The 27,365-nt window shown below is 30.5% G+C and overlaps 3 protein-coding genes across 3 annotated transcripts; all 3 read right to left on the reverse strand.

Moving 5' to 3' along the window:
• Positions 1–678: 678 nt before the first annotated feature.
• LOC108684390 (solute carrier family 35 member F6) lies at positions 679–3,263 on the reverse strand. The gene is made up of 7 exons (XM_018188673.1): positions 3,086–3,263; positions 2,823–2,970; positions 2,404–2,754; positions 1,423–1,507; positions 1,161–1,319; positions 925–1,079; positions 679–843 (listed from the first exon to the last, which is right to left on the reverse strand). Exons 1-7 carry the CDS (start codon positions 3,160–3,162, stop codon positions 679–681), a joined length of 1,140 nt encoding a protein of 379 aa, XP_018044162.1. The 5' UTR covers positions 3,163–3,263.
• A 5,867-nt stretch (positions 3,264–9,130) lies between these two features.
• LOC108684443 (caskin-1) lies at positions 9,131–22,424 on the reverse strand. Its single transcript, XM_018188762.1, has 7 exons — positions 21,987–22,424; positions 14,141–14,419; positions 13,049–13,372; positions 12,218–12,555; positions 11,697–12,083; positions 10,079–10,540; positions 9,131–9,623 (listed from the first exon to the last, which is right to left on the reverse strand). Exons 1-7 carry the CDS (start codon positions 22,000–22,002, stop codon positions 9,369–9,371), a joined length of 2,061 nt encoding a protein of 686 aa, XP_018044251.1. The 5' UTR covers positions 22,003–22,424; the 3' UTR covers positions 9,131–9,368.
• Positions 22,425–23,263: 839 nt separating this feature from the next.
• LOC108684396 (uncharacterized protein PFB0765w-like) lies at positions 23,264–27,298 on the reverse strand. Its single transcript, XM_018188679.1, has 5 exons — positions 26,770–27,298; positions 25,989–26,162; positions 25,724–25,858; positions 24,326–24,460; positions 23,264–23,339 (listed from the first exon to the last, which is right to left on the reverse strand). The coding sequence occupies exons 1-5, from the start codon at positions 27,154–27,156 to the stop codon at positions 23,307–23,309; spliced, it is 864 nt and encodes a 287-aa protein (XP_018044168.1). The 5' UTR covers positions 27,157–27,298; the 3' UTR covers positions 23,264–23,306.
• Positions 27,299–27,365: the final 67 nt, after the last annotated feature.

Consider the following 27,365-nt stretch of genomic DNA (forward strand, 5'->3'; position numbering starts at 1 on the left):
TAGTCCATTTTAATTCATCCAGAATTAATTCATCTAGAATATTCTTAAGTTCATTCTTAAGTCATCCTTAAGTTAATCTTTTTTATCCCCCTTGTAACTTTTGTCTGAAACATTTTTGTCTTAGATTGTTCTATCTTTCAATGAACTCTCTCTTCAGCTGTTTTACTCTCTTATGTTCTTATTTTTTTAACTCTTTTGTTTATTCAGTAGGTTGAGTAGGTAAATTATCACATAGTTGAAACAACTGATTAAATTTAAAAATTTTGAGATATTCTACTAGATGCAATAAAAACGGACCACCCTGTATATAGATATACACGTGCCTGCGCGCGCGCACACACATATATCTATCTCAAATGTCTTATTTCTAAGAATTAGAGATTATAACTTTTCGGGACTTTGTCACACTTCTCATATCGAGATTATGATTTTTTATACGATTCTTAAATTTCGACTGTGACTTTTCAGGACATTGTCGTAGTTTTTAATTTTCGAAACATTCTTTTCAGGATTTTGCATGTCCTTCGTTTTGTAATTACTTTGGGTTATAAGACTGATCCTATTATAGTCATTTTACTTGAAATAATAATCATTCAATCAAAACAATTAATATTAGCGATAATGATAGTTTAAAAAGTATTCATATCATATATATATAGATGATATATATATAGATGTTTATATTGTTTCTTGTACGTCATCTGCAGCTGTATTAATAATACAATCTTCATTTTCTGATAATGTATGGTGTCCCAAATAATGTCGATATTTCCGAATTAATTGCGGAATAATAATATTGTTATAACATGCCATACCGATTAAAAGAATTATAAAACCAATGAGCTATAACGAAAAATTTTGCAGTAATGTTTTTGTTATATGTATATAAATACTACTAATGATTTTTACTTCTCTAAAGCATACCTGCATATAATGAAAAACTTGCCACTGAAACGCTAAAGAAAAGATCCATATCACAATTGTACGAACACTGTCTAAAATCATTCTCGTTGTAGCACTCATTTCCTTAGTAACGCTAATACCAGCAAAATTAAAAAAAGCAATACTAAATGATATACCTGCAATAAGTTTGAAATAAGTTTGTTATAAAGACCAGAGATTAATAGTTGCGAAAGAAATTTTAAAAAAATAAGACTGACCGATAACAGCTATCAATAATTTACTATTACTTCCTATTTCGATAAGAGCTTCTACAGTAGCTTCAAGTGTGCCGCGTGAATTATCCGCAAAAGGAGGTGGCGCGCTAATATAATTGAAAGGGATTATTATTAGAGAAATACCAATAAATCCAAAGATACCTGTAAAAATAGATGCGAAAAATAAAAATTATTCAACATTTTTAAGATATTGTTTAAATATATCAATATTAACAAAGTTTATATAAAAAAGTAAAAATTATACCTTCCCATCCAATTGCTTGTAATGCAGGAATGTCTTGCTGTCCCACGTATTTTTCTTCAACAACCATTTGAACAGCTGTTATTATCTAAAATATTTGAAATTAATTTGAAAAGAATTTTATGAAAGTAAACATATTTATCTTTGCATAATTAAATATTTCGTTTAAACAAGTATGTAGTAAAAAGAAATCCATTATTTTTCTATTCAATTTCATGCAAAAATAATGGATTTCTTTTTACTACACCTAATTATTAAATCATAAATAAAATTACTAAAATAATAAGAATAGGGCTACAAATAAAGAACAAGATTTTGATGTTGAATTATTAAATAACAAAAATTTATTCTAACATATGTAATTCCAGTGATTTGATCCCAATCAGTATAGAATAATTATACACTATAATTAGATTATTAAAACAATAAAATTCAGAAAAAAACATTTTAAATTATTCGCTTTTTATTTTTAATGATTAACGGATATTTTAAATAGAGTCAATCCGAAGCTGCCATGAATTAATGTTTAGGTCGGAGTTTTAGTACAAAAGATAACGTTAAGAAATAAAAGAACTATTAAATTCGACGATTCTGATCTGTGCATTAATTCAACTTTCAATTGACTATTTACGACATCTGTTAACTACTGAGAATATAAGAGTAATTTAAGATGTTTTTTTGTCTGAATTTTATTATTTTAACAATCTAATCATAGTAATGGCAAATATTATACACTGGTTGAATGTTTAATTATAAACTACCTGTAGTTCCTTTCCAGTTCTTTAATTATAAATTTGTTAATTTAAAATTAGAATAAACTTTTGTTTGTTAATAATTTAGCATCAAGATGTTGCTTGATTCATAGCACTATTTTTATGATTTCAATTTTTGAGATTATTTGAATCTTTTACTTTATTAAATTTATAATTACTAAGTTTTATATATATTTTATATAATATAAAAAAATCAATAACAAAGATGTACCTGGGCAAATATAATAAGCAAATCCCCAGTGATTACAGAATTTGCACTGACATCATTGTTTTCCATTACTAATATATCGCTAATACCAACAAATACTAAACCTATTACTACAAAACCAATGCCTATCCATTCTCTTACTCCCAATTTTCTATTAAGAAATCCAATAGAAAGCATTCCTGTGAAAACAATTACTGATCCACGCAACATTTGGAAGCTACTTGCATAAGTCATATTCAAACCAACATACATTATGGATGTTGCAAACATATCACATAATGCAGGTACTATTAAAATAAAAGGATTAAAAATCCTTGAACCTTTGGTGAGGACGTTATTATCTACAGAGCCATCCTGAGAATAAATTAACATAATAATAAATTTAATTATTTTTATAAAGAACAAAAATCATAAATACTTACACCTCGCCGATTATAATAGTAGTAAAAGACTTTAAATGCTAAAAAACAAAGAGCTTCTCCAAGAAACATAAATGATGATTGCATAAAAGGATGATTGAAATATCTAAGTTGTTCATCTTCACCAAGTACAACTTGTTGATCTGCATATCTAAATAAATTTTAATTAATTGTAATATCTATAAAATTAATTATGCATTTTCTTCTATAATATAATTTTATTCTTTATATTGTGTATGTACATAGTTTAAAAATATAATACTTACTTAACTGATAAAGTATTAAATGAACCTGTAATTATTTGAAGTATTGCTAAAGTACATTGAAAATTTGACCACGCCATTGTTTAAGAAACAATGGCAGACAGTGATGATACACCACTTATTATATAGCTATTTTCTGTTTATATGCATGTGATAATGACATATACATTAAGAGTATATAGTTTACTTTGGCACTCTTAGTAAATAAAACAAAAAGGTAGTTTCTTTGTAACTTAACTTTCAGTACTTTTCTTTTTTTTCTACATTTAATTATAGATATGTTTTTATAATAAATTTATTGTATGTACACTCTTCATACTTAATATGAAATAAATATACATTTGAAGTTTGGCAACAACGAGAAAGTTTTAACAAAGAGATAAAATGGAAATATAAGAGCGTACATGCCGATCTTTTTCATGCAATTGCATGCAACGTTTCTAATCCTCTGCTACACTAGCGCACTATCGTTCATTTTCGAGATACAGAAACTACGTATATATTACATCCATTTTTGTGACACACCGATAAAATCGTAGTATCGAAAGTGACACTGCGTGTCAGTGCTACATCCACATAAATTGTGCAGGAGATAAAGAAGATAAACGCACCAGAATGTAATTTTATCATAATAAGGAGATGCTGGAGTGACGATTGAATTTGATCGAGATCGATAAAATAGATTTTATTAAAGACCTTTTTTAACAACAAATTATCAGAAATTTGATTTTGGAATATTTTAATTGGTCCGCCATTTTTTCTCAAATCGAAGAAGGGGCAGCTTCAGCACCAACGAGATACTATTAGGGGGCTTCGCACAATAAATTAAAGGAACAGGGAACAGAGAACAAAGAACTGTTTCTTTTATTGCGCAAAGCCTCTTAAAGAGAAATTATCAACTCTGAACAAATTTTCAATCGAACCCGGGAATAATTGAAGAACGATAACATTACCGACAATTAATAAAAATTTACGATTATATTAATATAAATATTTTGATAATTTATTATTAAATTCATGATTTTTTTTATTATATAAATGCTGTATAAATAAGTACGCCTACTTTTAAGATTATATCTTAAACATTGAAAAATTATAATTTTTTCTCTTGCAGTTCATCTCTAATCAAACTCATTAATAACATTAAAATCATAGTTTTAAATAAAAAAAGAGTATTATTAAATTTTAAATATACGTACATGTCTATGGAACTAATAAATTATGAAATTAGAATCGTATTATCAGTTTCTTATTCCTTAAACACTTAAATTTTAACAATTATGCGAACTTCCGTAAGAGTCAATCTTTAATAATATCTCGTTGGTGATGACTCAGAAAGTAAGTTCCGTTTTTAAATTTTGCCGCCGCAGTGGTGTATTCACAATGGTGCGCATGCGTGCCGAATAACAAAGGAATGACGTGATTTTCAATTATTAATTCAGTACGCATTGTAGTGTATATTTATAAGTTCTGTTCGCGTTATTTGCACTTTTTGTATTCAGCATCTATGCATTCTCTTTTTTCAACATCCGAATATATATTTATTTTGTTTTAAGTGTAAAAATTTTTGGAAATTCAAGCAACGCAAACAGATCTAATGTTTAAATAAATCACGACGCGTTCATTGCTTATGAAATGCGGTCTGTGATCTGTTTCTTAAATGCAAGGAAACATTAATATGGTATATTCACCATCAAAGTTGTGAAATACATGAAAAATATGCAATGAGTGATTCAATCCATATCCACATAGCAATGTATTTCCTTAGGATATCTTAGGGCCACTTTCACATTCCGATTAACTTAATGGGCCTAATAACTTTGCAGGATTCCAACTGAAGTTGTCAGAGCAAAAAATGTGAGCTGAAGAGTTAAACATATTTCACTAATTATAATTAACTGTAATTTAAAAAACTGTAAAACATACTATATTGAACATAAAAACAGATTATTAACAAACAGCTACCAGAAAGAAACTTTGCTACATAAGTTAGTATTACAAATCTATATTTATAACTTCTCTTTGCATTTTTTCTCCGACAGCTTCAGTTGGAATCCTGGAAAGTTATTAGGCCTCTTAAGTTAATCGGAGCTTGGTGAAAGTGGCTCTTAATTTGATCAATAAAAATTCCATTTTAATTAAACTAATATGAATAACTCTATTCAAAAAAAGTACTTTCAGAGGCTCCATAAACACACTCTGATCAAGCTTATGTGTAATCTACAATAGCAGTATCAATAATGGATGAGGCTGCAAGAATAAATAATTGATCACAGTCGATTATTCTTCTTACATTTAACTGTGATTGGTCAATTTGTTACTCTTACAGCCTCATCTACTACTATTACCATTGTAGACTATGAGTAATCCAGTAAGCAAGAAACATTTTGAAATATTTTAACAATATTGTAACATTGCTACAATGCCATTGAAATGTTTCAAAATGTTTCTTGCTTATTGGGAAGTGACGAACTCCATTCGCATATGCCTCTTTATAGGAATCGCATTATTTTCTCTTTACGGAAAACAAGTCCATCTCGCGACGATATTGCATACTATGCCGCTTTCCTGACCTGATAGAGTATACATCTATATGTACACCATAAGCGTACATTAGAGTAGGTATAAAGAGACCCTTTAATCAGAGACTGGGAGATAAGGATTTTGACAAATTTCTTCGAGCGTGAAAGGAGTGAAATGGTCTACCCTCCTTTCTCACTCGAAGAAATTTAACGAAATCCTGATGGCCAATCTCTGATTAAAGGATTTCTAGATATAAAGAGAGTGAAAACACTAATTAGCCGGAAGTCGCCATTTGATGTCCTATTATCTATATGACGCAATTCCTCTTCTTTCTTTAACGTCTTCTAACTAACAGTAAGGAAATCTAATGGCATAACCAATCAGCGTTAGGCACATGCATTGGCGCCACTGTCTTTATATCCACTCTAGTGTATGTATACTACACTGCCAAGCAAGTGGTGTAAGTACGCTATATATAATATTAGGTGTGGGAAAAAGAAATCCATTATTTTTCCATTCAATTTCATATAAAAATAATGGATTTCTTTTTACTACACCTAATATATATCTCGCCGCCGCGAGATGGATTCGTTTTCCGTAAGGAGAAAATGATGCGGATCTCTAAAGAGGCATATGCGAACGGAGTTCATCACTGTCACTTACTTATTTAATCATAACTAGCAGTAAATGATAGTAACATAATTAATTATGATTAATTTCATGTGATGCATACTCTTTTCCTGCATTTTGTATGATATCGAGACCCGGATATACTCTTGTAAAAAAGTACTATTGCGCATTGCGCAGTTTTTCTACAAGAATTTAATTTGAAAGACATTTTAAGATGTTTCAGTAAACGAGAATGGATTAAAATGAATTGAAATGGATTCAGATTTCAGAAATATTGATTCACGAATGTTAAAATGAATTCTTTTCAATCCTGAATGCATTTTTCTTCATTTATAGGAACTGCATGGAGCATATCTCTATGCCTTTCAATCTAAATATAATATTAGCTTTTTTTTGTGCACACAAACACAATTGTGAATACTGTTCAATTCAAAATTTTGAATAGGAAATGCAATTTTTCAATCCAATTGCATCCAATTGAATCTAATTGAATTCAATTAAATCTAATAAAAAGCTATTTTATTATATATTCGCTATTTAAAATATGCATTCGAATAGAAAATTTCAATCCATTTTAATCCATTCTCGTTTGCTGGAGTTCACTGGATAAAGACAGGATGAAATTTGGTCATCTAGAAACAACCTAATGATATTTAAATGGTGATGTTCTGTGGATATAGAATAAGCAGACATAAAAACATCTTCAATTTATCCTTAAGGTTCTTCAGATACGTACTCTGGATATTTGAAAATTCTTCGACATTCATCATACTAATAACATACATTTTCGGAAGATCATTTCGAGTCTTATCTCAAAAGTGTCTCCACAGCTACTTTGATTTAATACATATGAACACTTTCCACTGCTTCACATATCTAGTGTGTCATATAATAATAGTAAGTTATATTTCTAAATTAATTAGTACAGATAATAATACAAAGTGTTAATTAGCATACACTACTTATATTTCTGTACTAAACCATATTTGTAGGATCAAGTTTTGCTGTGTGGATAATATAGAAATAGATGTGACTTTTCAATGAAAAACGCAAAAATATGCACGATGAAACGGACCACGTCTCTAATGATTACATATTTCGATTTACGTCGAAGTAATAACATCGATATTATGAAACTAGCCAATTATAAATATTCCTCTAAAGGATGAAAAAATTGATTGGTCAGTTTTATAACGTGGATGTTATTAAATCTGATTAATGCCATTTCTACCAATGTAGATTAACTTTAATCTCGATTCAACTTACTCTTCATCTTATTCTTAAAATTAGAAAAAGATGAAAAGTTAGTTGAACCGAAATTAAAATTAAACTGCATTAATAGAAATGGGCATAAAGATGTCGTGTAAATTATTAATTAATGACGAATTGATGCATGTAGTTGAAGAGAAAATTAAAGAGAACAGACAATTTATTATTAAGTCTTTTTCCCTGTATTTTCTAGAAATTTCATAGGCGGCAACTTTCTATGACGGGATACTATGAAGGGATACAACGCCTGATATCCCGCTATAATAAGTCATCAATAACAATGATATCTATGTAGCGGAATAGTAAGGTGTGTACTTTAAAAAGCAATAAAAAATTTTCTGTAAGTATAGACTTGTTTTCTTTTAATAGGCCATCGGAACTTATTTTCTGGTTAACCCTCGTATAAATAGTACATTGTAAAAGAAATTTGTTGCAAAATACATCCAGATCGCAGAACATACTAATAACATACATTTTCGAAGATCATTTCGAGTCTTATCTCAAAAGTGTCTCCACAGCTACTTTGATTTAATATATATGAATATTTTCCACTGCTTCACATATCTAGGTGTGTCATATAATAATAGTAAGTTATATTTCTAAATTAATTAGTACAGATAATAATACAAAGTGTTAATTAGCATACACTACTTATATTTCTGTACTAAACCATATTACCTTGAAAGTCTAAGTATACGATTGATAACATTTCTTATAAAACTCTTGTTAACGAATTATATCCTGATTTTCTAAAAAATCATACAAAAGCTTATAAATTCATACAAGATGCAGCTGTTAATTCTTTATTCTTTATCATTGTAACAATTTCTCTATGAATATGTCTACAACAATCGGCTGCTTTATTTGGGTGATCGAACACAACTATCTTTCCTTGCCTCTTGCTCTTTTACGAAGTCAACTATGAGAAAATTTTCGATTTCTATCATATTATCAATTTAAGGAAGGACGGAAATGGAAAAATCAATTGGAAATTGTACGTATATTAACGAAAATCAAATTTTATAGAGAAAAGGAATTAGATTTGATTAATTACAAATTTGTTACAGATATAAAAAGATTTTATACAGAAAACACATGTTCTTTTCGAATTGTTTGCAATACGATCTGCAGTACAAATTATAATTATACAAATATATTTATATTTGTTAATATTTTTTTCCCTTCCCCCTCTCCTTGCTACGTCAGTATTTCATATTTGTTTGAATACTTTGGGTTGCCCTAATTTATATAGAATAGAGCAACACGTATTGTATTATCACTCATTTGTAATATTGTCCATTGTAAAAAAAAGCTAATAAAAAGGAATATGATTATAGAATTACTCCAAAAAGAAGTAGAAAAAGATTGTGCAATATCAGATGTAACACCACAACTGCGTTTGGAAATTTGCTGGCACATTCAAGATGTTTCTATGCAAAAATATAAAGTATGTTTATCCCAATAAAGAATCCCAATAATCGAAAAAAATCAAAGCAAAACATAAATACATCACGCGAAAATAGATGTATTTTGGATATTCATTAATCTGTACAATATGAAACAATTCTTTCATCGATTTCAAATGACGTAATTAATTTTCTTTTTGGAATAAAAGATTCTGTTCTTTTCGCAACGAAGACATAGATTTATATTGATAAATATTTCCGTCTTTGTGGATCTTAGAATTCGAGATATTCGATTCTCAACACGATTCTATCAGTTTATTTCATCATGAATTGTATTCACTTGTATCTATAATTGTGTACACGTTGCACTAATCAAGTTTATTTATTTCATGTATCAAAGCCTGCATTTCTATGGCAACTTTAATTAGATAGAAAAGTGCAAACGAAGGCAGTGACGATTATGAATTCAGGCCTTGGCGTTTCTCTTCTTCGAGCATTGCATCGAGCTCATCTGTAAGATTGGCAAGCATATTCCCAATGTCGTTCAAAACATCCGCAGGTTCTCCGCCATTGGAATGATGATTGACTATATGACCACTTATACTATTAGGACCACCCGCTATGTATTCTTGTGCTCGGTTGGCCCTTTGTTTTATCGTACCGGCATTCTCATTGGCAAATGGCAACGAATCTGATTCTGTACTGGAACTTGACTGTAAATATAAAAATAAAATAAATGTATATACATTAAGGAATCGAAAAGAATGAATTAAGCCTATAAAAATATAAATATTGCGGGATTTTCTAAACATTTTATCGACAATTGTCATTATCGTTAGCGATAGCTAATGAAGATAGATTTCTTCAATATTTTCTTGAAAGTAAACATTTTCTTATTGTAAATAAGTATTTACAGAAAAGATAAATATATATTATTTGATTTAAGTATTTAATTTCTTTTTTAATAAATATTTATTTGCAGTAGAAAAAGATTTACTTAATACTATTTAAGAAAATATTATTTAAATTTAGGAATTTTTTTTAGTGTATATAATTAGGTATATATATATATATATATTATATATATATATACATATATATAATATATATATTAAAAAATGCAAAAAAAATTAAATAGATATAGTAAAAACTTTCAAAATTAACATACTTTAAAACTAGCATCTGATCCGTTGCGATGTTGCAGAGCGAGAGATGCAATTAACTCGTGTTCTTCGTTAATGTTAACGCTAACGCTACCCCAAGAACGTGACATGGAAGAAGATGGTCGATTTAATTGCGGTGGTGTGGAAGAAGCTGACGTAGACACCGGCGTAGGCGCCGGTGGTGGCGGCGATGGATGATGAAGCAAATGTTGATGATGATGAATAAGATGATCGTCACATGAAGCGGTTGGCACTGGCCCGCTGCAGTCTATCACAACGTCACCGATCACCGAGCCACCAACAGCGATTACGGAAGAACTAGTTGTATCTCTAGAGCTTTGTCGCCTTGGAGGTGATGGAGGACATCGTTTTGGAAGATGTGGACTACTTTCGAGTCCATATGTTAATTGATATTTGTTATTCAAGTCTCTCGGTAAGGATTTATATTGACCTGGTGTTGCAGTAACCTGAAATTACATACGTATATCACGACCAAAATTAAAACTATGTCTAAAACAAGCTATATCCTATGCCATGTCGTAAATTTTTCACTTTAGCCGATTCTTTCTCAAACATATTGCGAGATTTCATTAAACCAATTGATTGCTTTACGTTTTTTAATCAGTCATGTTGCAAATTGATTACAATTATATGGCTAGATCTTCAAGAATATCATAAATTATATATTGTTATTGCATATTCACAGACATGTTTAGTGATTATTTTTCTAAAATACGCATAATCTTCTGATTAATTGTTTAATTCATTTATTGAAAAATTAAAAGCATTTCAAACTAAAGCAAACATTTAAAGTCAGCTTTTTCAAAATTCAATAACCTTGACATATGTTATCAAGGTCATTACTTTAAGTGACCTCGAATAGGTTTTAGCATCGCTCGTTGTTATTTTTATTAATAATAAAAGTTATGAAAAAAAGCTTAAAATATATCGTTTTCTACTATATGCAATATTAAGAATTAATCCCAAACTATTCCAAACCTTTATCCTTGCGTAATGACTCCACGCGTCTACCCTACAACGACGGTCTATTATAGAATCCTGTACATAAAAGAAACATCGAACTCCCATTAGAGTTCGAATCTCCACTGTCACTTCCAGCACCGCCATATTTAGATCGTTTCAATATCGTAAACTCTGTTTAATATAGAAATTATTCCGTATTCCGTTAACGTGAAGCTCGTAAGCAGAGAAGAAAGTGAAGTGGAACTCGCTTCACATGAAAAGTCGCATCCCTAAGTAAGAAGGGGAGGGAGGGGATGGTACTCGTTTCATGTGGATACACATAATATATAATGCATAAGAAAATATACCAATTAAAATACTTTATTTCCTTTTTTTTCATGAAATAAAGAACTCTGATTAGTTGAATTTCTTATGCCTTATGTTATGCAAGAGTTTGTTGCTCCCTGCTCAATTCGCAGGCAGTTACTTTTACGTAAGGAAATATGGGCAGTTAGTAAAGGGTAATATATAAAAGTCTATGTACTTTATATATAAGCGTATTGACATAATGTTTGGATTAAAACCATCAAATCAGCAAATAAATTTTTTTCGTTCATTTATTTTTGCTTGTATCTATATATTCGAGACAATCGAACATACCTTAGCTACAGGTCGTGGACGAACGAGACAATGTCTTGGTCGTGGAAGAGTGCCCCCACCAGCATCTACAACGGAAACATCATTTGTAGGTGTAAGATCACCATCTTCAAAACTGCGTGGACGCCAATCGAGGGATTGTGGATGCGATGTTGGAGCTGGTGATGGAGGATAACCAAGAGGCGCATCCTCTAAACTTTCCAAAGATTTTCCTCGGGAGCTAGTACGGCCAACTGTATTGTAATCGGTTGGAAACGCGGCGTACATACTTTTCCAAGTAACATCAGAAGTAGTATCGTTTCCACCTCTTTGAAAAGATCTAAGTACAGGCGAAGAACAATTTTCATCAGGTGATGGTAAATCAGGTCCACTTCGTTGAATAACAACGTCCTAAAAAATCATAAATTATACAGTAATTTATTATTGCATGACATTGTTAATATATTGATTAAAATAATTAGGAGAATTTTTTTCCAACCAAATTCGATACTGATGAGAAAAAATAGAGAGAATTTATAATTTACCTGTGTATGCCCAGGATGTGGCGGCAAGCGCGCAAGATCAAGTGGTTGTATACGCTTGCCAGCGCGAATATCTTTAACTCTTTTAATTGCTAACAATAATTTTTTCTGATGTCCTAACCGTACTATACCAATGTCTTCAAGATCCTCCCAAGTGAGAGTTGTTACGTCTTCGACGGATCGCATACCCTGTTGATGAAGAGCACCAAGATATTCCTCAAGTCTGAGAAGCCTGAGCCATTCTTCGAGCGATCCAGGCACATGTTCTGGTAAACCATCTCCTATATTTAAATTATCTATTTCCGCTTTTAGTCGTTTTCTATGATTAGGTTTTTTGATACCTATAATGTAATGTATAAAAAAATGTATATTTGTTTAATCAGGCCTGTTAAAATTTGGCCCGTGAGCCGAAACGCTTTCTTCAGCCATCTCTCCGCCGTCTCGATAGAGTGAGATGGAGCGTAAATAAATAAAGATAGACGCTAAAAGTCTGAACGCTAGAATTCAGGTCTGTCCAAGCGCCGAAAAGTGAAGTTGAGAGAGAAAATATGATTGAATGTTCTTCTATACAGCACAGAAGTTTGCAGTAATACATTGCAACATTGCATTTCAACGATGTTTAGATAGACCTGAATCAGGCGGAACGCTGGCGTCTATCCTTTTATTATTTACGCTTCGTTTCGCTCTATCGAGACAGTAGAAATGTGGAAGTGTTTCGGCTTACGAACCGAGTTTTGGAGAGACCTTGTAACTATAGTAATACTTATAAACTAGATAAATATATCTAATCTAAACATACTTAGATTAGACTCGTTATTACAATATATGCTTTACCTATAGCCGTGAGATCCTCTGGTGTCATACGCGTTATAGTTGCAAGGTCATAACCAGCGGAAGCGAATAAAGGAAAATATTCCTCGAATTGGAGTTCAGTTAACCAAGCGTGAACGACATCAAGATCTGTCGGTCGATCAGGATGACTCCCGAGTGAACTAATAGAGCATCTAGGAGACGAGGCAAGAGCACCAGGCCCTCTAAGTCCTAAGTGATATCCAGACGCTCTTCCAGAATCCAATGATGCCGTAGAATGTCTAGAACCGGAACCTGATCCGGAACTACCAGGACTGTCTCTACCAGGACTCTGGGTCATATCAATACCTAAGAAATATCCAAACATTCGTATTTTAAAATTATATTATATAGTACTTTGAAATTAGTATTATAAATAATGTGATACGAATTTTTAGACCAACGAGAATAGATTTAATTAAATAAAAGAGAAATCTTATATTTGATTGTTACAACGCATATTAAAATCTTTTTCAATCTTAAAACACATAAGAAGAGAATTCTTAGAATAGTAATATTACTTACTAAATTGTACAAACAATTTAATAATTTTTTTATTCTAATAAGCTCTTACAAAAATATTAGTTGTCATATAAGAAATGTAATCTTCATATAAGAAAGATAGATAAAATAGAAACAAAGATAAAATGCGAGCGAATTTTTACCTTGATAAAATTTGTTTCCGATAAATTTAGGTGAAAGGATATCTTCCAAGAATATTATCCTTCCACCATAGATTTAGCTATCTAGGAATCGATTATTCAAACAATCAATCAGTTACTTTTTAGTATTGAGGTCGATATATGCTCAATTAAATAATCAGCATGCGCATCACAAGAGCATATGAGAAGTATAACAGGCCAGAGGCTTAACGTATTAAGAAGAAGAGATCGACAGGAATGACGGACAAGATTATCTGCACCTTAATTACACTATAGTCGAAAAGCGTCGATTTACAGTTTCATCTATTTATAATCGATTTTTAAAATAAATACTCGATCATATCCATTCTTGTTTTACATTCTTCGTGTTAGAAAAGAATTAATCTAATAATATAACTTTACATATAATTCGCACCTTGATCTTCGGCATGGGCATACTTGCCAATCACCGGCGGAAAGGTGAAGCCCGAATGTGTAAAAATAGGTCCTGGACTTTTTCCAGATGGCACCACGTAGGAACCATCGTCTGTCGTACCTCCGGGGCCGCTTCCAGAGAGGAAGCAATTATCCTCGCTGCTAGCATATCCAGCCGAGCCGAAAGAGGAACCGGAATGTCGAAACACATCTGGTACAGCTGGTGGAGCTACTTTCTTTGCTTGAGTCACGGCTTTGGATGGCCGACTCATTCCGCCAACTGTAAGAAACAGAAAAAGAAGTTAATCCATTGCTGCATGATATTTCAGACTACATATTTTTCAGTTTTTCTACATTTATATGCATAATTGGTATATATATATATATATAAAACATATTTAATTTTTTTGTCCTGAGACATATGCAGAATGTCTATATATCTATACAGCTGTATGCGCGTGTGTATGTGTGTGTGTGTGTGTAAGTTCTACTGACAATGAATCAGTAAAATAACTTTAGGATCTCACATAAGCCGTAATCAAATAACTTTATATAAATCCGAGATTTCTGAGTACCGCTCTTCTTATCCAAAGTGCGCAAGAGCACACCTATTATACTTCCATCGTATCTAGTGCAGTTGTGCGATATATTCATGATCATTGTGGAAGACCATGCTTGTAATCAGCGCCGGGCGGAGGTGTCTAGTTTGTGACAGACGGCAGCCGAGAGGAAGCAATTTCTGCTTTCTCTAAAGGTCTTGAGTTAGTCTGCGAAAACATCATCTTATTCTTGTTTAACAATGGATGAATAATAAGATTAAATAATAAGGATGAAACGACACACGAGGGCACTCGGTTTCCGAACGCAGCCTTAATTTTTCCGATAAAATCTGAAAGAAGCAGGATCTTTCCGCCAGAAGATGAATGAAGGATCCGCAGATGAAAATGCAAAGTCAGTGCAGATTTCAAACAATACCTCTTGAGAGAAGATAATGGAAATATTCTTGGATAACGATTATACAAGAAAACAATCACGCGAAAATAAGAGTGGAAATTTATCGGACCAGATATTAACGAGCAAGAATTCAAGGATGACGGAGTTATTGAGCAAAAACAGACAGTATGCGTGCAAAGAAAGAGAGTAATAAGACCCTTGGAAAAAATGAGAAAGGAAGGTTTGCGTCTTATCGCGGAAAAAAAAACGGCGAAGAATAATAAAGAAGAGAATCAGAACTCAGATTCCAAATCGAATATGAACGATTCATCGCCTGAGGAGATACGATAAGTACAACCGTTCGTCTTTTTTTTTTGTACTGATTAAAAGTAGATAGTCGCAAGGAAGAAAGACCTCCATTTAGAAGTCTTTAGGAAACTAAGTAACCTAGAGAAAAAAACGGCTCTGAATAAAGTCATAACTTATCTCTCTAGAAACACATGGACACTTAGTTTCGATATATACTTATACTGCAATCAACAGCACCCCAATCAACCTGAAGGAATTAGATTTTAACCCGAACATGCTGTTCAGAAGAAGCATGATGCAAGAAGACAGATGGAATTAAGATGGAAAAAATAATTGAGGAATTTAATCAATACGATAATGGAAAGTTCGATGTTCAGGCTAAAAAGGATCGAGGGAAATAGCTGGATTCTCAATATATCTGTCTGGAATTCAAAGAAAAAAATATCCCTGATAGTCATAGTTCTTTTGGAGAATGGGGTTATAGGTATCGGTTTTTCATTTCTCATTAGATCATGGAGCTTTAAATGTAGACTCCTAGGGCATATTAACAAAGTGTGTGACGAGACTTGCTTTACCTGTAGCAGAAACTATAAGATTATGAAGAGCAGAAAAACCTTGCAAAGAAACTAAAAGATGCGTACAATAGAGCTAATAGTACATTGAATAGAGTTATGTCCAGCATACAAGGAAGCAGCGGAAATCTTACGATGGCAAATGAAACCATGTCATATAAACCATGTCATATCCAGAAGCATCAAGATTGATGAATAAAGCATGGCGCAATGCTGATACCCAAAGACCTGTCTGGCCAAAATTGGAATATGGGAAAAGAAACCTTTTCTTCAGTATTGCAGAAGAGAAATCTGATTCCTTCACCCAGGGAAGTAGCTGCACCAATCGAATCAGAAAGCAAGAAGAGGATATAGGACTCGTAGATTCGAAGCTGAAGCTGAGGAAACTAGTGGAGATGATTCCAGATGCGGATCGATTAATCGATAGAATATTGATTATTGTGGAGTTATAATGTAATTTATATAACAACATGGAATTTTTAGAATTAGGCTTAAACTCTAATTACAACACTAATGTTCTATGAAAATTTATATATATGCGTAAGATATTGATGTAGTAATATATAAAGATATGTCAGTAATAAAAATGTGTCGCATTTTATCAATAAAACAACGATCGAAGTTCGGGTTTTACTTTAGGATCCCCAGACATATGGAAGAAATTATAATCAAGAATAATAAATGAATGTGCTGTCATGTTCATTAATAAAAAGTTGTCAAATAAGACAACTCAAGTCAAGATCCTATTATTAAGAATTAGGCAACAAAGATTATATTACTCAAATATGTATAAGCATAACTTGCTAAGCATAAACATGTTATTTAAAATTAGGATTCGAAACCAAACGGTTATTCTCTAATAGATTCTTCATCATTCGATAATTGCTCATAAATTTCGTCTCAATTATACATATTAATAGTCCTTGTTGCTTAATTATTAATGTCTTACTTAATAACTTTTTATCAATAAATGTAATATTATTAAATTTTTAAAGTTGTCTTGGACCACGATCGCTTCCATGTTCTCGATGTTTTCTCAAGATAAGTGATACCCTCAATTTTGCTTAAATAGTCCTATAATATGGAATATATATAATTTGTATATCTCGGAACATCTTTATATTAATGAAAAACTTAATATCCTTTAAGATTTGGTTACATCTATGTATATAATATAAGATATCCGCACACTTACGGTATAAGAGATTTTTCCAACTGCCATAAATGGCTTTGATGCATTTGTTCAGGGACGTACTTGGCAACACTGTTGTCTCACGCGCGCGCAGATTGCCTTCGGAGCAACTTCTAAACAGGTTTTGGTTCGTACCGATCTTACTCATGGTTATTTCATGCAAATATAATTTTGCCATTAAATTTTCTGGAATACCATGAGGAAGCCAGATTTCTACAGAGGGATCGCAAAAACTCTTATAGGTAGATGATAACTGTTTCGAGGGCTTTTGCAGAAATCGTTTTCCAGGTGGCAAGGGGGGAGGACCCAGACAGTTTGTTATGGAAGTGATCGCCATTTGTAATATACTGAAATTTGTTTCGCGCGAATGTAAATGGCTTTTCAAAATTCTAACGCGTAATTATTATATGAATTAAAACCAATTTAGTGACACTATATTGATTCTTTTCATGTATCTCCACAATTGCACTTATCGATATCTGATATTTAAGAATCAATGATTATATAAGCCAAACTAGTGTATGTTTTTTGACTTCATGCAAAAAATTTTATTTTGTTTTATTAAATTCACTGTAATAAGAGATATTTTTTATTGAAGTGATTCGTTTGACTTAATTAGATTTGTTTAATATTATTAAAATCATTGTGAGAATTAAATCTTAATTTAAACTTAACAAAAGTCACTAAAGACTGAACAGAAACATACTTGTTTTAGGAAATTTAATAATATTCTCATATAAAATAAATTATTCACACAGTATAGCAGAAACATTAACAAGTTTAATCACTTTTTAATAGAACAATAATTTCGTTTAAAGCACTTGTTAAAAAATCAACTTAGCCTACAAAAATTTGGGAAAGCACAATAATAGATCAAATTCAATTGGGCAGCTCGCTCGTCAACAGTCTTGTAAAGGAAAAGCACAGTGACAGTTCCAAATACAACTATTGGAAAGTGCGTTTTAGATAAGCGCAGGCGCACGTACGGTTCGATGAAACGGCACATTGATGGCAACAAATACGAATGGAGATTGAAGGTGGGTGAACAAGTTTCAGAACGGCGTGGGCTGATTCTGCTAGAATATGAATGGATAATATGAAAAGCATAGTCTGTGAATCGACGATATATAAAAATATTAAAAGAACGTATTGAATGAATAGAAGACTAAATTATTTGACGTGACGAAGAAAAAAGCATCTCATTGATTTACTTGACAAGTTTTTGTGCAAAAAAATGGTACGTAGTTCACAATTTGTAGAAAATAATGCATTTTTTTTTATTAATAAGAGCCAGTAAAACATTTTTTTTTCTAGAATGCATTTCAAAGAAATATTTCAAAAAACAAGAAAATAAATTTAAAATATTTTTATTGTATCTTTAAACTGAAACTAAAAGAATTGTGAATTGATTTAATGTACTGCAATTTCAACACAGGTTTTAGCTTTTAATGATCTAATTTCTCTACTTTTTAAATTAATTAATAATAATACTATTCTCATGTATGAAATAAAGTTAGATTATTTTAACAATTTTCTGTAACATCAACTTTTTACAAAATATTATTAAAATAAAATATTCTTTATTTTATTTTAATAATATTTTTATATTGTTATTTTTTAGACCTCTACATGTCAAGTTCATCAGAGCAGGCTTCCGCATCTCCATATTTATTTTACTTAAAAAGGACTTCAAGGGAATGCTGCAGCCGTCAGTTTTTACCGATAAAACATTTTTGATGTTTTTGTTCTTGTCGAATTTCTTTGTAGTGTTTTCATAGAAAAATTCCTTTTCTATGATTAAAATGGATATGCTAATGTACTTGTCGCTAGTACATTTTGTGTTCAAAGTTGGAAACAAAATTACAGATTTCTTTATTCATTTTAACTTCAACGTTGGTCGCTATACTTGTGAGATAAAAATAGATAAAGAAATCTGAAATTTTTTATTTTTTTCCAGCTTTGAACACAAAATATATCAGCGATAAGTAGTATATACATTTTAATCGTGGAAAAGGAATTTTTATTCTGTGAACACTACGAAGAAATTCGACAAGAACAAAAACATCAAAAATGCTAGTTTTATCGATAATATAGGAGGCTCCAGCATCCCCTTAACATTGCGGGAATCCAAACTCTTATCAATTGGAAGATTAAAAAAAGTATAAGTGCCTTAACCTTGTGCCTTAATTTTTTTGTTACGTCGCTTTCTTACTTACCGACACACAGTTCTAATACCTACAGTATATCAGACACCCAACTGCAATTTTTTCAGAATCTCAGAAACAAAACTCTTCTATCTAAACCCTTTTATAGTGTTAATAGTACACTTAACTCTCCTCTCCTTTTAAATAAATTATAGTTCATTTCATTTGTCAATTTACATTTGTCAATTTGTCAATTTACAATCCCCATCTTCTTATTAATACTTTTTCTATACTTAATAAAAATATATTATAAATATATTCCTATTTGTCAATAAATAAATATGTACAGTAGTGTGAAAATGCTACATCTGAAAGAATGTAAAATGATTGTGATTATATAATCATGAAAATTATTTTATTAAAAAAGGTTTATACAGAGTGATTATATAGAACAAATGTAATAAACTTTGACAAATTGTTCGAAAGATCATTCTGAATAAAGAATGTCACTATTTTCAATATTTATGTAGTTACAAAAGTTCTAAGCTTTTGTTGCTGATATAGTAAAATCACACATTTGATGAGAAGTTCTGAGAAGAACTTCTGAGGAATCAAAATAAAACAAAAGAATATGAATCAGTCATGGATAATTTCTTCAAAGAATTATTGATACGTCAAATGAATTCATATGAATAATGATGTACTATCGTATATCATTTTTTTAATTCTTTAATTCATCGATGCAATATTCAAGAAGTAAATAAAATCCCAGATAACAAAAAATATCTAAAATCAAGTCACAAGACATTTTTTTACGTCTAAAAGATAACTTAAAAACGTCTTATGTCATAATTTTGGATTTTGTTGTTTGGAATATTTGTATATTCTTCTCTTTCTCTCGTTTTATTTTGATTTCTCATAAGATCATCTCCTGTCAAGCATATGATTTTATTACAATAGAAAAATTTAAAAATTTTTGTAATTATATAAGAATTATCTAACATTTATATAACATTTTTTTCTCAGAATTATCTTCTAATCAATTTGTTCGTTTCCGTACTTAATCACCTTGTATGTTAACAAACATACAAAATCATAATTTTATTAAAAATATTTTTTCAACTTAAAAAAATGTAATTAGATAAATATGCAAAACAAAAAACAAAGAATAATAAAACATATTTGCAATTGAAAGAGTTAAGAAGAAAAGAATTTTACTGAAAAAACAGCTAAATCCTTTTTAATTTCATTTTATGATATATTTAATATTTTTAATTTAATTAAGTGCAAAGTATACTGTGTATAACTGTGTGTATAAGTGTAATATTATATACATATATATGTATAAAAAAATACTCCAAAATAAATTTATCCATAAATTCTTCATCACATAAACAATTAGACAAGTGTACAAGTGTAATTAGACAAGTGTAGTCAGCATTTATATGGCACAGATATTTCCATACATACTTCATAACAAAAGATTTCATTGACAATCAGTTATAACTGTGTAATCATTAGGTAACGTGTAGATTATTAATCTGTGATTAATGACAACTGACTGATTGTTGATGAAATCTGTTATAAAATATGTATAGAAATTAAATGAGAACATTTAAAACATGTGGTTTAAACACTGAGGTAAACATCGCATGCGACACGTAAAAATCAATAAATCATTCATGATGCTAATATATAAAAATGTTTATCTCAGAAGCGATTGAGCTTTTAACCTATGTTCACGAAGGTTTTATTTTACTCAATATGGTACTATCTACCACAAATGCTGAATAGTTTTTTTTTAAAGCCGGAATCAGACTATGTATTGAAGATTGAGATTGAAGATTGAAATTTGAACAATGAAGACAAAGAAATTTTAACTCCTATCGTTTTAATTGGTCACAAATTTTAATCTTTCAATCTTCAATCTTAACTTTCAATGCCTAGTCTGTAATTTCCAGTCTAACATCTAATAAAATAAGAAAACTTTAATATAAATTTAAATTAAAATATACTAATAAGAAGGTTTAACTAATATAATTAATTATAATTTATTTGGCGTTATCTTTTAGCATTATTATTTTTGTAGTACATCTACATAAACGTATTTAAAAAAATATAATATTGTACATTTTTTAATATTCTTTGCTAATAAATTTTGTGTACTAAAATACATTCCCAAAAATAAATAAATTGTACTTAATTACCTTTAAACTTTTTCAGTTCGAAAATTAAAATATAAAATTCTGCAAAATTTTTAGTTCATTCTTATAATAATATCGATTCTACTTGACATATCAATATCATTATCTTTGATAAAAAATAAATTCTTAAATTACCTACTAACGAAAAAGTATTTAAATTAATATGATACTACTACTGAGAGTCAATCAGATAACAAAGAGTATTTCTCTTCGACATAAGATTATAGAAACATAACAGTACATAACAGCTAGCGTACACACATGTAATGCGCCACGCATGTAGCCACACATTCACACATGCACAAAGCATATGTAAAGATATGACCGACCAATGTAACATAATCGATCTCGATACGAAGACGCGAAAGTCGAGAACAATCATTTTTAACGAGAACAAGGACAAAGCGAATATCGCTCGGCGAAAAAGGTCAAAGAGACCCGAGAACTGAATGCGAGGACGTAACATTTGGCAGCAATCGTGACGATGGCTTACCGCTAATGCGTCTCATGGCGGCTCACGACGAGGTTCGCGCTCAAGATCCTTCGAGCTGTATACTGCGCCGTCGTAACGCGAACGATAGATCCTCGCGCGCAACATAAACAACATACCACGCGGATTGGGCTCCGATGTATCATCTACACCGTACACACGTCGTTCTTGCGGCGCGTCGAGGCGCTCGCGCCATTGCTCATGCGAATACCACTCTTCAGTGACCCCAACCGAAATCGTCAGAAACGTATATCAATGTACATCCCAACATTTCCAACGATTTACGCGACGCGCGATCACACGCGAAGTAGTGATCACGCTAGTGCCTCGACTTCGCTCCAAGATTTACTTTGTACTCTTCGACCACGAAACTATACTAGACCAAAAAAAAAATAACACAAAACCTCTAATGAGCACTCGTATGACCTGCGCACGACATAACGATGCGGTGACCAGACACGCGACACTGCAGTACGCTTTCTCGCGCAGTGCCGATTAATGCTTAAAACCGCCGCTAGGGTGTATGAGCAGTCGATAATCACCAATGATGTATATGGAGATAAGAATTAAAAAGATATGTTTTCACAATAAATTCAAATAATTTTTTTTACATTTTTAAATTAACAAAAAGAAAAGCATAAACTACAACACAAGTTGTTTTTTTGTGATATTTAATATGTAATTAAGTTTATAAATAATTTAGACGTTTCGGCCATCTTCAGTAAATTTAAAAATATTAACAAAAACGAAGAAATTTACATAAATTTAATATTAAAATTCAATAAATATATATAAATATAATTATCATAAATATAATTATAACGGTCATAAATATAAATCGACTGTAGCCGTCTAAATTATTTATAAACTTAATTACATATTAAATATCACAAAAAACAACTTGTGGTTTATATTCTTCTTTTTGTTAATTTTATGATAAAAAAAACACGTTTGTTATAATTATATATTTTTACATTTTGTTAAAAGAATTTTAACTGCAGCAAAAAGAGTAAGATTATTTATAATATAAACAAGCAACAAATTTTCGGTCTATAGTATTTATTTCAAAAATATCTATTAAGAGAATACATTGTGGAACATTTTTTAATGCTAAAACAGATGAATAAAAAATTCCTTTTAAATATAAGAAACTTAAATCGCAGTACAGAGATGATATTTCCATTTTGAATAATTATATATATAAATATGTTTTATTTATTTACATATTTCTAAATCTTATTAATCTTAAATAAATTTAAGACTAAAATATTTTGAACTTATGTTGCTGCTTGATAACGTAATATGTAAGTTCATGTTTTATTTTCAATCAAGGTTCTGCAATTGCTCCAGCATTCCCTTAAGATACATCAAATATTCTAAGATTTCTATTCTAATAACTTCTCAAAGTCTTAATTTATGTAATAAAAGAAGAAGGGATAAGACGGACCTCTTAAGCGGAAATACATTTTTTATTGATAAAAAAATTAATGAAATTTAACGTGCAATTTAACGTGAAAAAATGTTAAAATGTTCATTACAAGATCATAATGTTAAATTTTCAAATCTTGCAAAAGTTTCTATTATTATTAAGATTATTGTAAAATTTAATTTGATTCGTTTTAAAATCCATAGGTGGGATAAAATGGACTTTCCAATGGAGTAAAATGAACCAAATCTAAGTAATAAATGACGGAATATGAAGACCGGGAAATAATTTAATTTTTTAACTAATTAACTCTAAATCAAAATTTATCATTTAACATTTATTAAATATTTTTTAGTAAAAAGAGAAATTAATTTAATATATTTGTGTGTGGGCGTAATAATGGAGCCAATTAATTTTAACTTTTGCAAGATATTTTACTAGCAAATAAAATTTGATTGTCTATTTTTATAGGGTGGGACAAGTGAACCTTTAATTTTGAGTACATATGTATAAATTTCTAAGCATTTTGAACAACTAGATAAATAATTAAAAAACAAGAAATTGTTAAAAAAGAAGTAGTAAAATATGTCTTAAAGTAGAACAAATATATAATAAAATAGAAAAAAATATATAAATTAATTCATTTTACCCCATTTGATAATCTTAATGTTATATTAATATTTTTCTTTTTTTTATCCGTACAAAAATTATTTTTTAAATGTGACTAATAAATATTATTAAATAATCAGAAACATGAAATTAAAAAACATTAAAAAGAAATAATTTTATGTTTATTTAGCAAGTGGAGAGTTACATAAGATTTAGTAAAAGGACCGTTTTACCCTGAAGTCCGCCTTACCCTATTTTTCTCTCTATATAAATAGAAGAAATTAATGATATTATATACAATACATACGTTTTGCTTTTTCAAATTATCTACGAGTAGTGTTTGTTTCCTAAATGCTTGATTCAATTTCCATCGCTGCTCTTCCAAATTTTTTATGGCTAACTCCTTCTCTTCTTGCACTTTTCTAATTTGTTTTAACAATTCCTGCAAAGTGGATGAAATGTGTCACAGATTTAAATTGTACAAGTTTAAAGGGATCCTAAAGTCTGTATTATCGGTTAAAGTATATAATTTTTGTATAATAATTACTTTTTCCTCTTTTAGTAATTCGAAAATCCTTTTCCAGGATTGAAATATACACATTAATACGTATCTGTGAGGTGGAGTCTAAGAATGGATGCTGAGAACAAAAAATTTCAAAATTGATCTGTACCATTTCATAATCCAATATGACGTTCCAAAGCAAATGCTATCACGTCGTAACAATATTTGCTTCATATAAAAGCTGTACAATCAATCTGTATTTATGAAATTGTGATCCACAGACTAGTAGTTTGTACGTACTAGTACTAGTACGTACGACTAGTAGTTTGTATAAGAAACAATATGGAGTTCTTAAAATTGGACTTAGGCATCTAATTAACATTTTTTTTATTGTTATACGAAAACGTGCGTAAGATATTGAGTAGTAGAATGTATATCAGTTGCACACGAGCCACTTGCGCACAATCACAGCTAATCACAGTGCTAAAAAAAAATTCCCTACGCAGAAGTAGCTGTGATTGGCAGTGAGCAATTGTTATAGTGTGTAAGGAAACCCGATGTAATAGTATGTAATGATGTGTCAATGGCTATGGTCCACTTGATGCTACGAATGCTTCGAAGCATTTTTTGATTGGTCAGTTAATACAATTCTTTCTTCTGATTGTTCAATCAAAAGTTTCGAAACATTTGTAGCATCAAATGGACCGCACCTAATGACACATAAATCGTTTGTGTGTAAATGCTATTTACAGTATGACTAATCATTTAGGATCCCCTTAAAAACATTTATTTGGAATACAGATGTAACGATGAAATTTGATAAAAATATCATTATCTAACAAAAAAGATGACACAGTGTAAGGTCGGAATCAGACTACGCATTGAAGAATGAGATTAAAGATTAGAGATTAAAAGATTGATATTTGACCAATCAGAACAAAAGGAGCCAAAATTTCTTTCTTCAAAATTGGTGAAATTTCAATCTTTAATCTTTAATCTCAATTTTCAATGCCTAGTCTGATTCCGGCCTAACACAGTGAATCATTTTATCTTTGTTTAATTTATTAACAGAGTTGTCAATATAGACTGAAATACCTGTACACATGAGTAACCGAATGAGTTATATTTTTATCAAGTTTCATAGTAACACGCGTATTTTAAATAATTATCGATTTAAACATACTTTAAATTACTTCATTATACCTTCTCTTTTATCTGGCTACATTTTAATTCATTTCGAAGTTTCTCGTTGTTATCTAGAGATTTATTTAATCTCACGTCAAGATTGGTTGACTGTTGATTTAATGTTCGTATCTCTTTTCTAAGATTTTCTAAGTCCTAAAAGAAAATATCTTTAAGTTAGTAATTTTGTGTGTGTGTGTGTGTGTGTGTGTGTGTGTGTATGTATGTGTGTGTGTGTGTGTGTATGTGTGTGTGTGTGTGTGCGACAAAAAGAATGTAAATTTACCTTCTTCAAAATAATATTTTCTTTATTCAAAGTTTGAGAGTCTGATAGTATATCTGAATTTATACGTTCCAACTTTGTAATCGTGTCGTTTAACGTTTCTATTTGATTGCGTAATTTAACTTGGACGTCATCGAGTTTCTTCTTTTCCACTTCTAATTCTTTATAATTATCGCACTATATGTAAATAAAATTACTTTATAAAATAAAAAAGATTAAAAAGGCAATTTTTTTGCTTTTTAGGGCCACTTAAAAATTTGACGATTATCGTAATCAGCCGATTAGTTTATTGAAAGTAACCAATAGCATTCATCATTTCGTTTGACGGTAGATGTGACTGACTAATTCCAATAGACTAATCAGCCAGTTACGACGAACTTAAAATAGCTCTTAGAGGCTGGATTAAAATCTCGTCATCGTATTGGCTGCAGTGCCAACATCGCAACCAATATGATAACAAGATTAATCCGGGTGTATTCGCTTTGGCGCTCACACACTTTAAGTGTCGTTTCATCTTTGTTGTTTATTAAATATTAAACAAGGACAATTGAGCACAAGCGCTGTGGCAAAACGAACGCAGTTTCCATCTAGCAATCTAGCAGAAAAACGAGCATTGTGTGTCACCAGCTTGAACTTGGGACAGCACACAATCAAGAAATGTTCGTCGCAAAAATTATTTATTTTAATTAATTTTTTCAAATGCTCTTTACGTATATATAACTGGTGCAAATAAACAATAAAATAACAGTGATCTGTTAACCAGTAAAACGAGAAAAGATATTACCTTATTATTATATTCTAGTTGCATTACTTCTAATTTTTTATACAACATATCTATTTTGCCTTTGAGCAAAGTAATAACAGCTTTATTTTCCATATTATTATCCTTTTTTAGAATCTCATTGTCATTGATACATTCTACTGATGGAATGTCAGAAACTTTAACTAATGTCTTTAACTGTTTCTTTGGTGTTACATTTTTTGAGTGTATAATTTTTGCATCATTCACCACAAATTTTGAAAGCAACGGATTTACATCGCTAAATAAATTTTCGCCGGCATGAACATATTTGATTGAATCAACAGTCTTCATTACTTCATGTGCTTTTAGATGGAGATTATGATTCAATCTATGAAGTTCTTTTTCCTTTGCTAATATATCATCAGACATGTTTCATAGGTAATTATTTACCTTTTTTTCAGTTCAAATGTTGATGAAATGAAACTCATTCGAAGTGCTTTTCCACAACGCGAACAAATCTGGTAAAAAAAAAAAAAAACGTTTGTGAGAAATTAACCATAAAAGTTCACCAAAGTTCACCACTATTGAGGTTACAAAACTTGTTATATCAATATAACGTAGCGAACTATACAGTGCGC

The sequence above is a fragment of the Atta colombica genome, unplaced genomic scaffold, assembly GCF_001594045.1.
Source record: "Atta colombica isolate Treedump-2 unplaced genomic scaffold, Acol1.0 scaffold134, whole genome shotgun sequence".
Taxonomy (NCBI): domain Eukaryota; kingdom Metazoa; phylum Arthropoda; class Insecta; order Hymenoptera; family Formicidae; genus Atta; species Atta colombica.

Bases quoted from the DNA above. Each gene is read 5' to 3' on its own strand.
- LOC108684390 (XM_018188673.1), bottom strand. From the start codon at position 3,162: ATGGCGTGGTCAAATTTTCAATGTACTTTAGCAATACTTCAAATAATT. The intron at 1,508-2,403 runs GTACATCTTTGT...CAAATATTTTAG, and splicing joins TGCTTATTATATTTGCCCAG to ATAATAACAGCTGTTCAAAT. The intron at 1,080-1,160 runs GTCAGTCTTATT...AACTTATTGCAG, and splicing joins ATTATTGATAGCTGTTATCG to GTATATCATTTAGTATTGCT.
- LOC108684443 (XM_018188762.1), bottom strand. The intron at 12,084-12,217 runs GTAAATTATAAA...ATGATTTTTTAG, and splicing joins CACATCCTGGGCATACACAG to GACGTTGTTATTCAACGAAG. The intron at 10,541-11,696 runs GTATGTTCGATT...ATGTAATTTCAG, and splicing joins GTCCACGACCTGTAGCTAAG to GTTACTGCAACACCAGGTCA.
- LOC108684396 (XM_018188679.1), bottom strand. From the start codon at position 27,156: ATGTCTGATGATATATTAGCAAAGGAAAAAGAACTTCATAGATTGAAT. The intron at 26,163-26,769 runs GTAATATCTTTT...ATTTACATATAG, and splicing joins AACTAGAATATAATAATAAG to TGCGATAATTATAAAGAATT. The intron at 24,461-25,723 runs GTATAATGAAGT...TCCACTTTGCAG, and splicing joins GTAGCCAGATAAAAGAGAAG to GAATTGTTAAAACAAATTAG.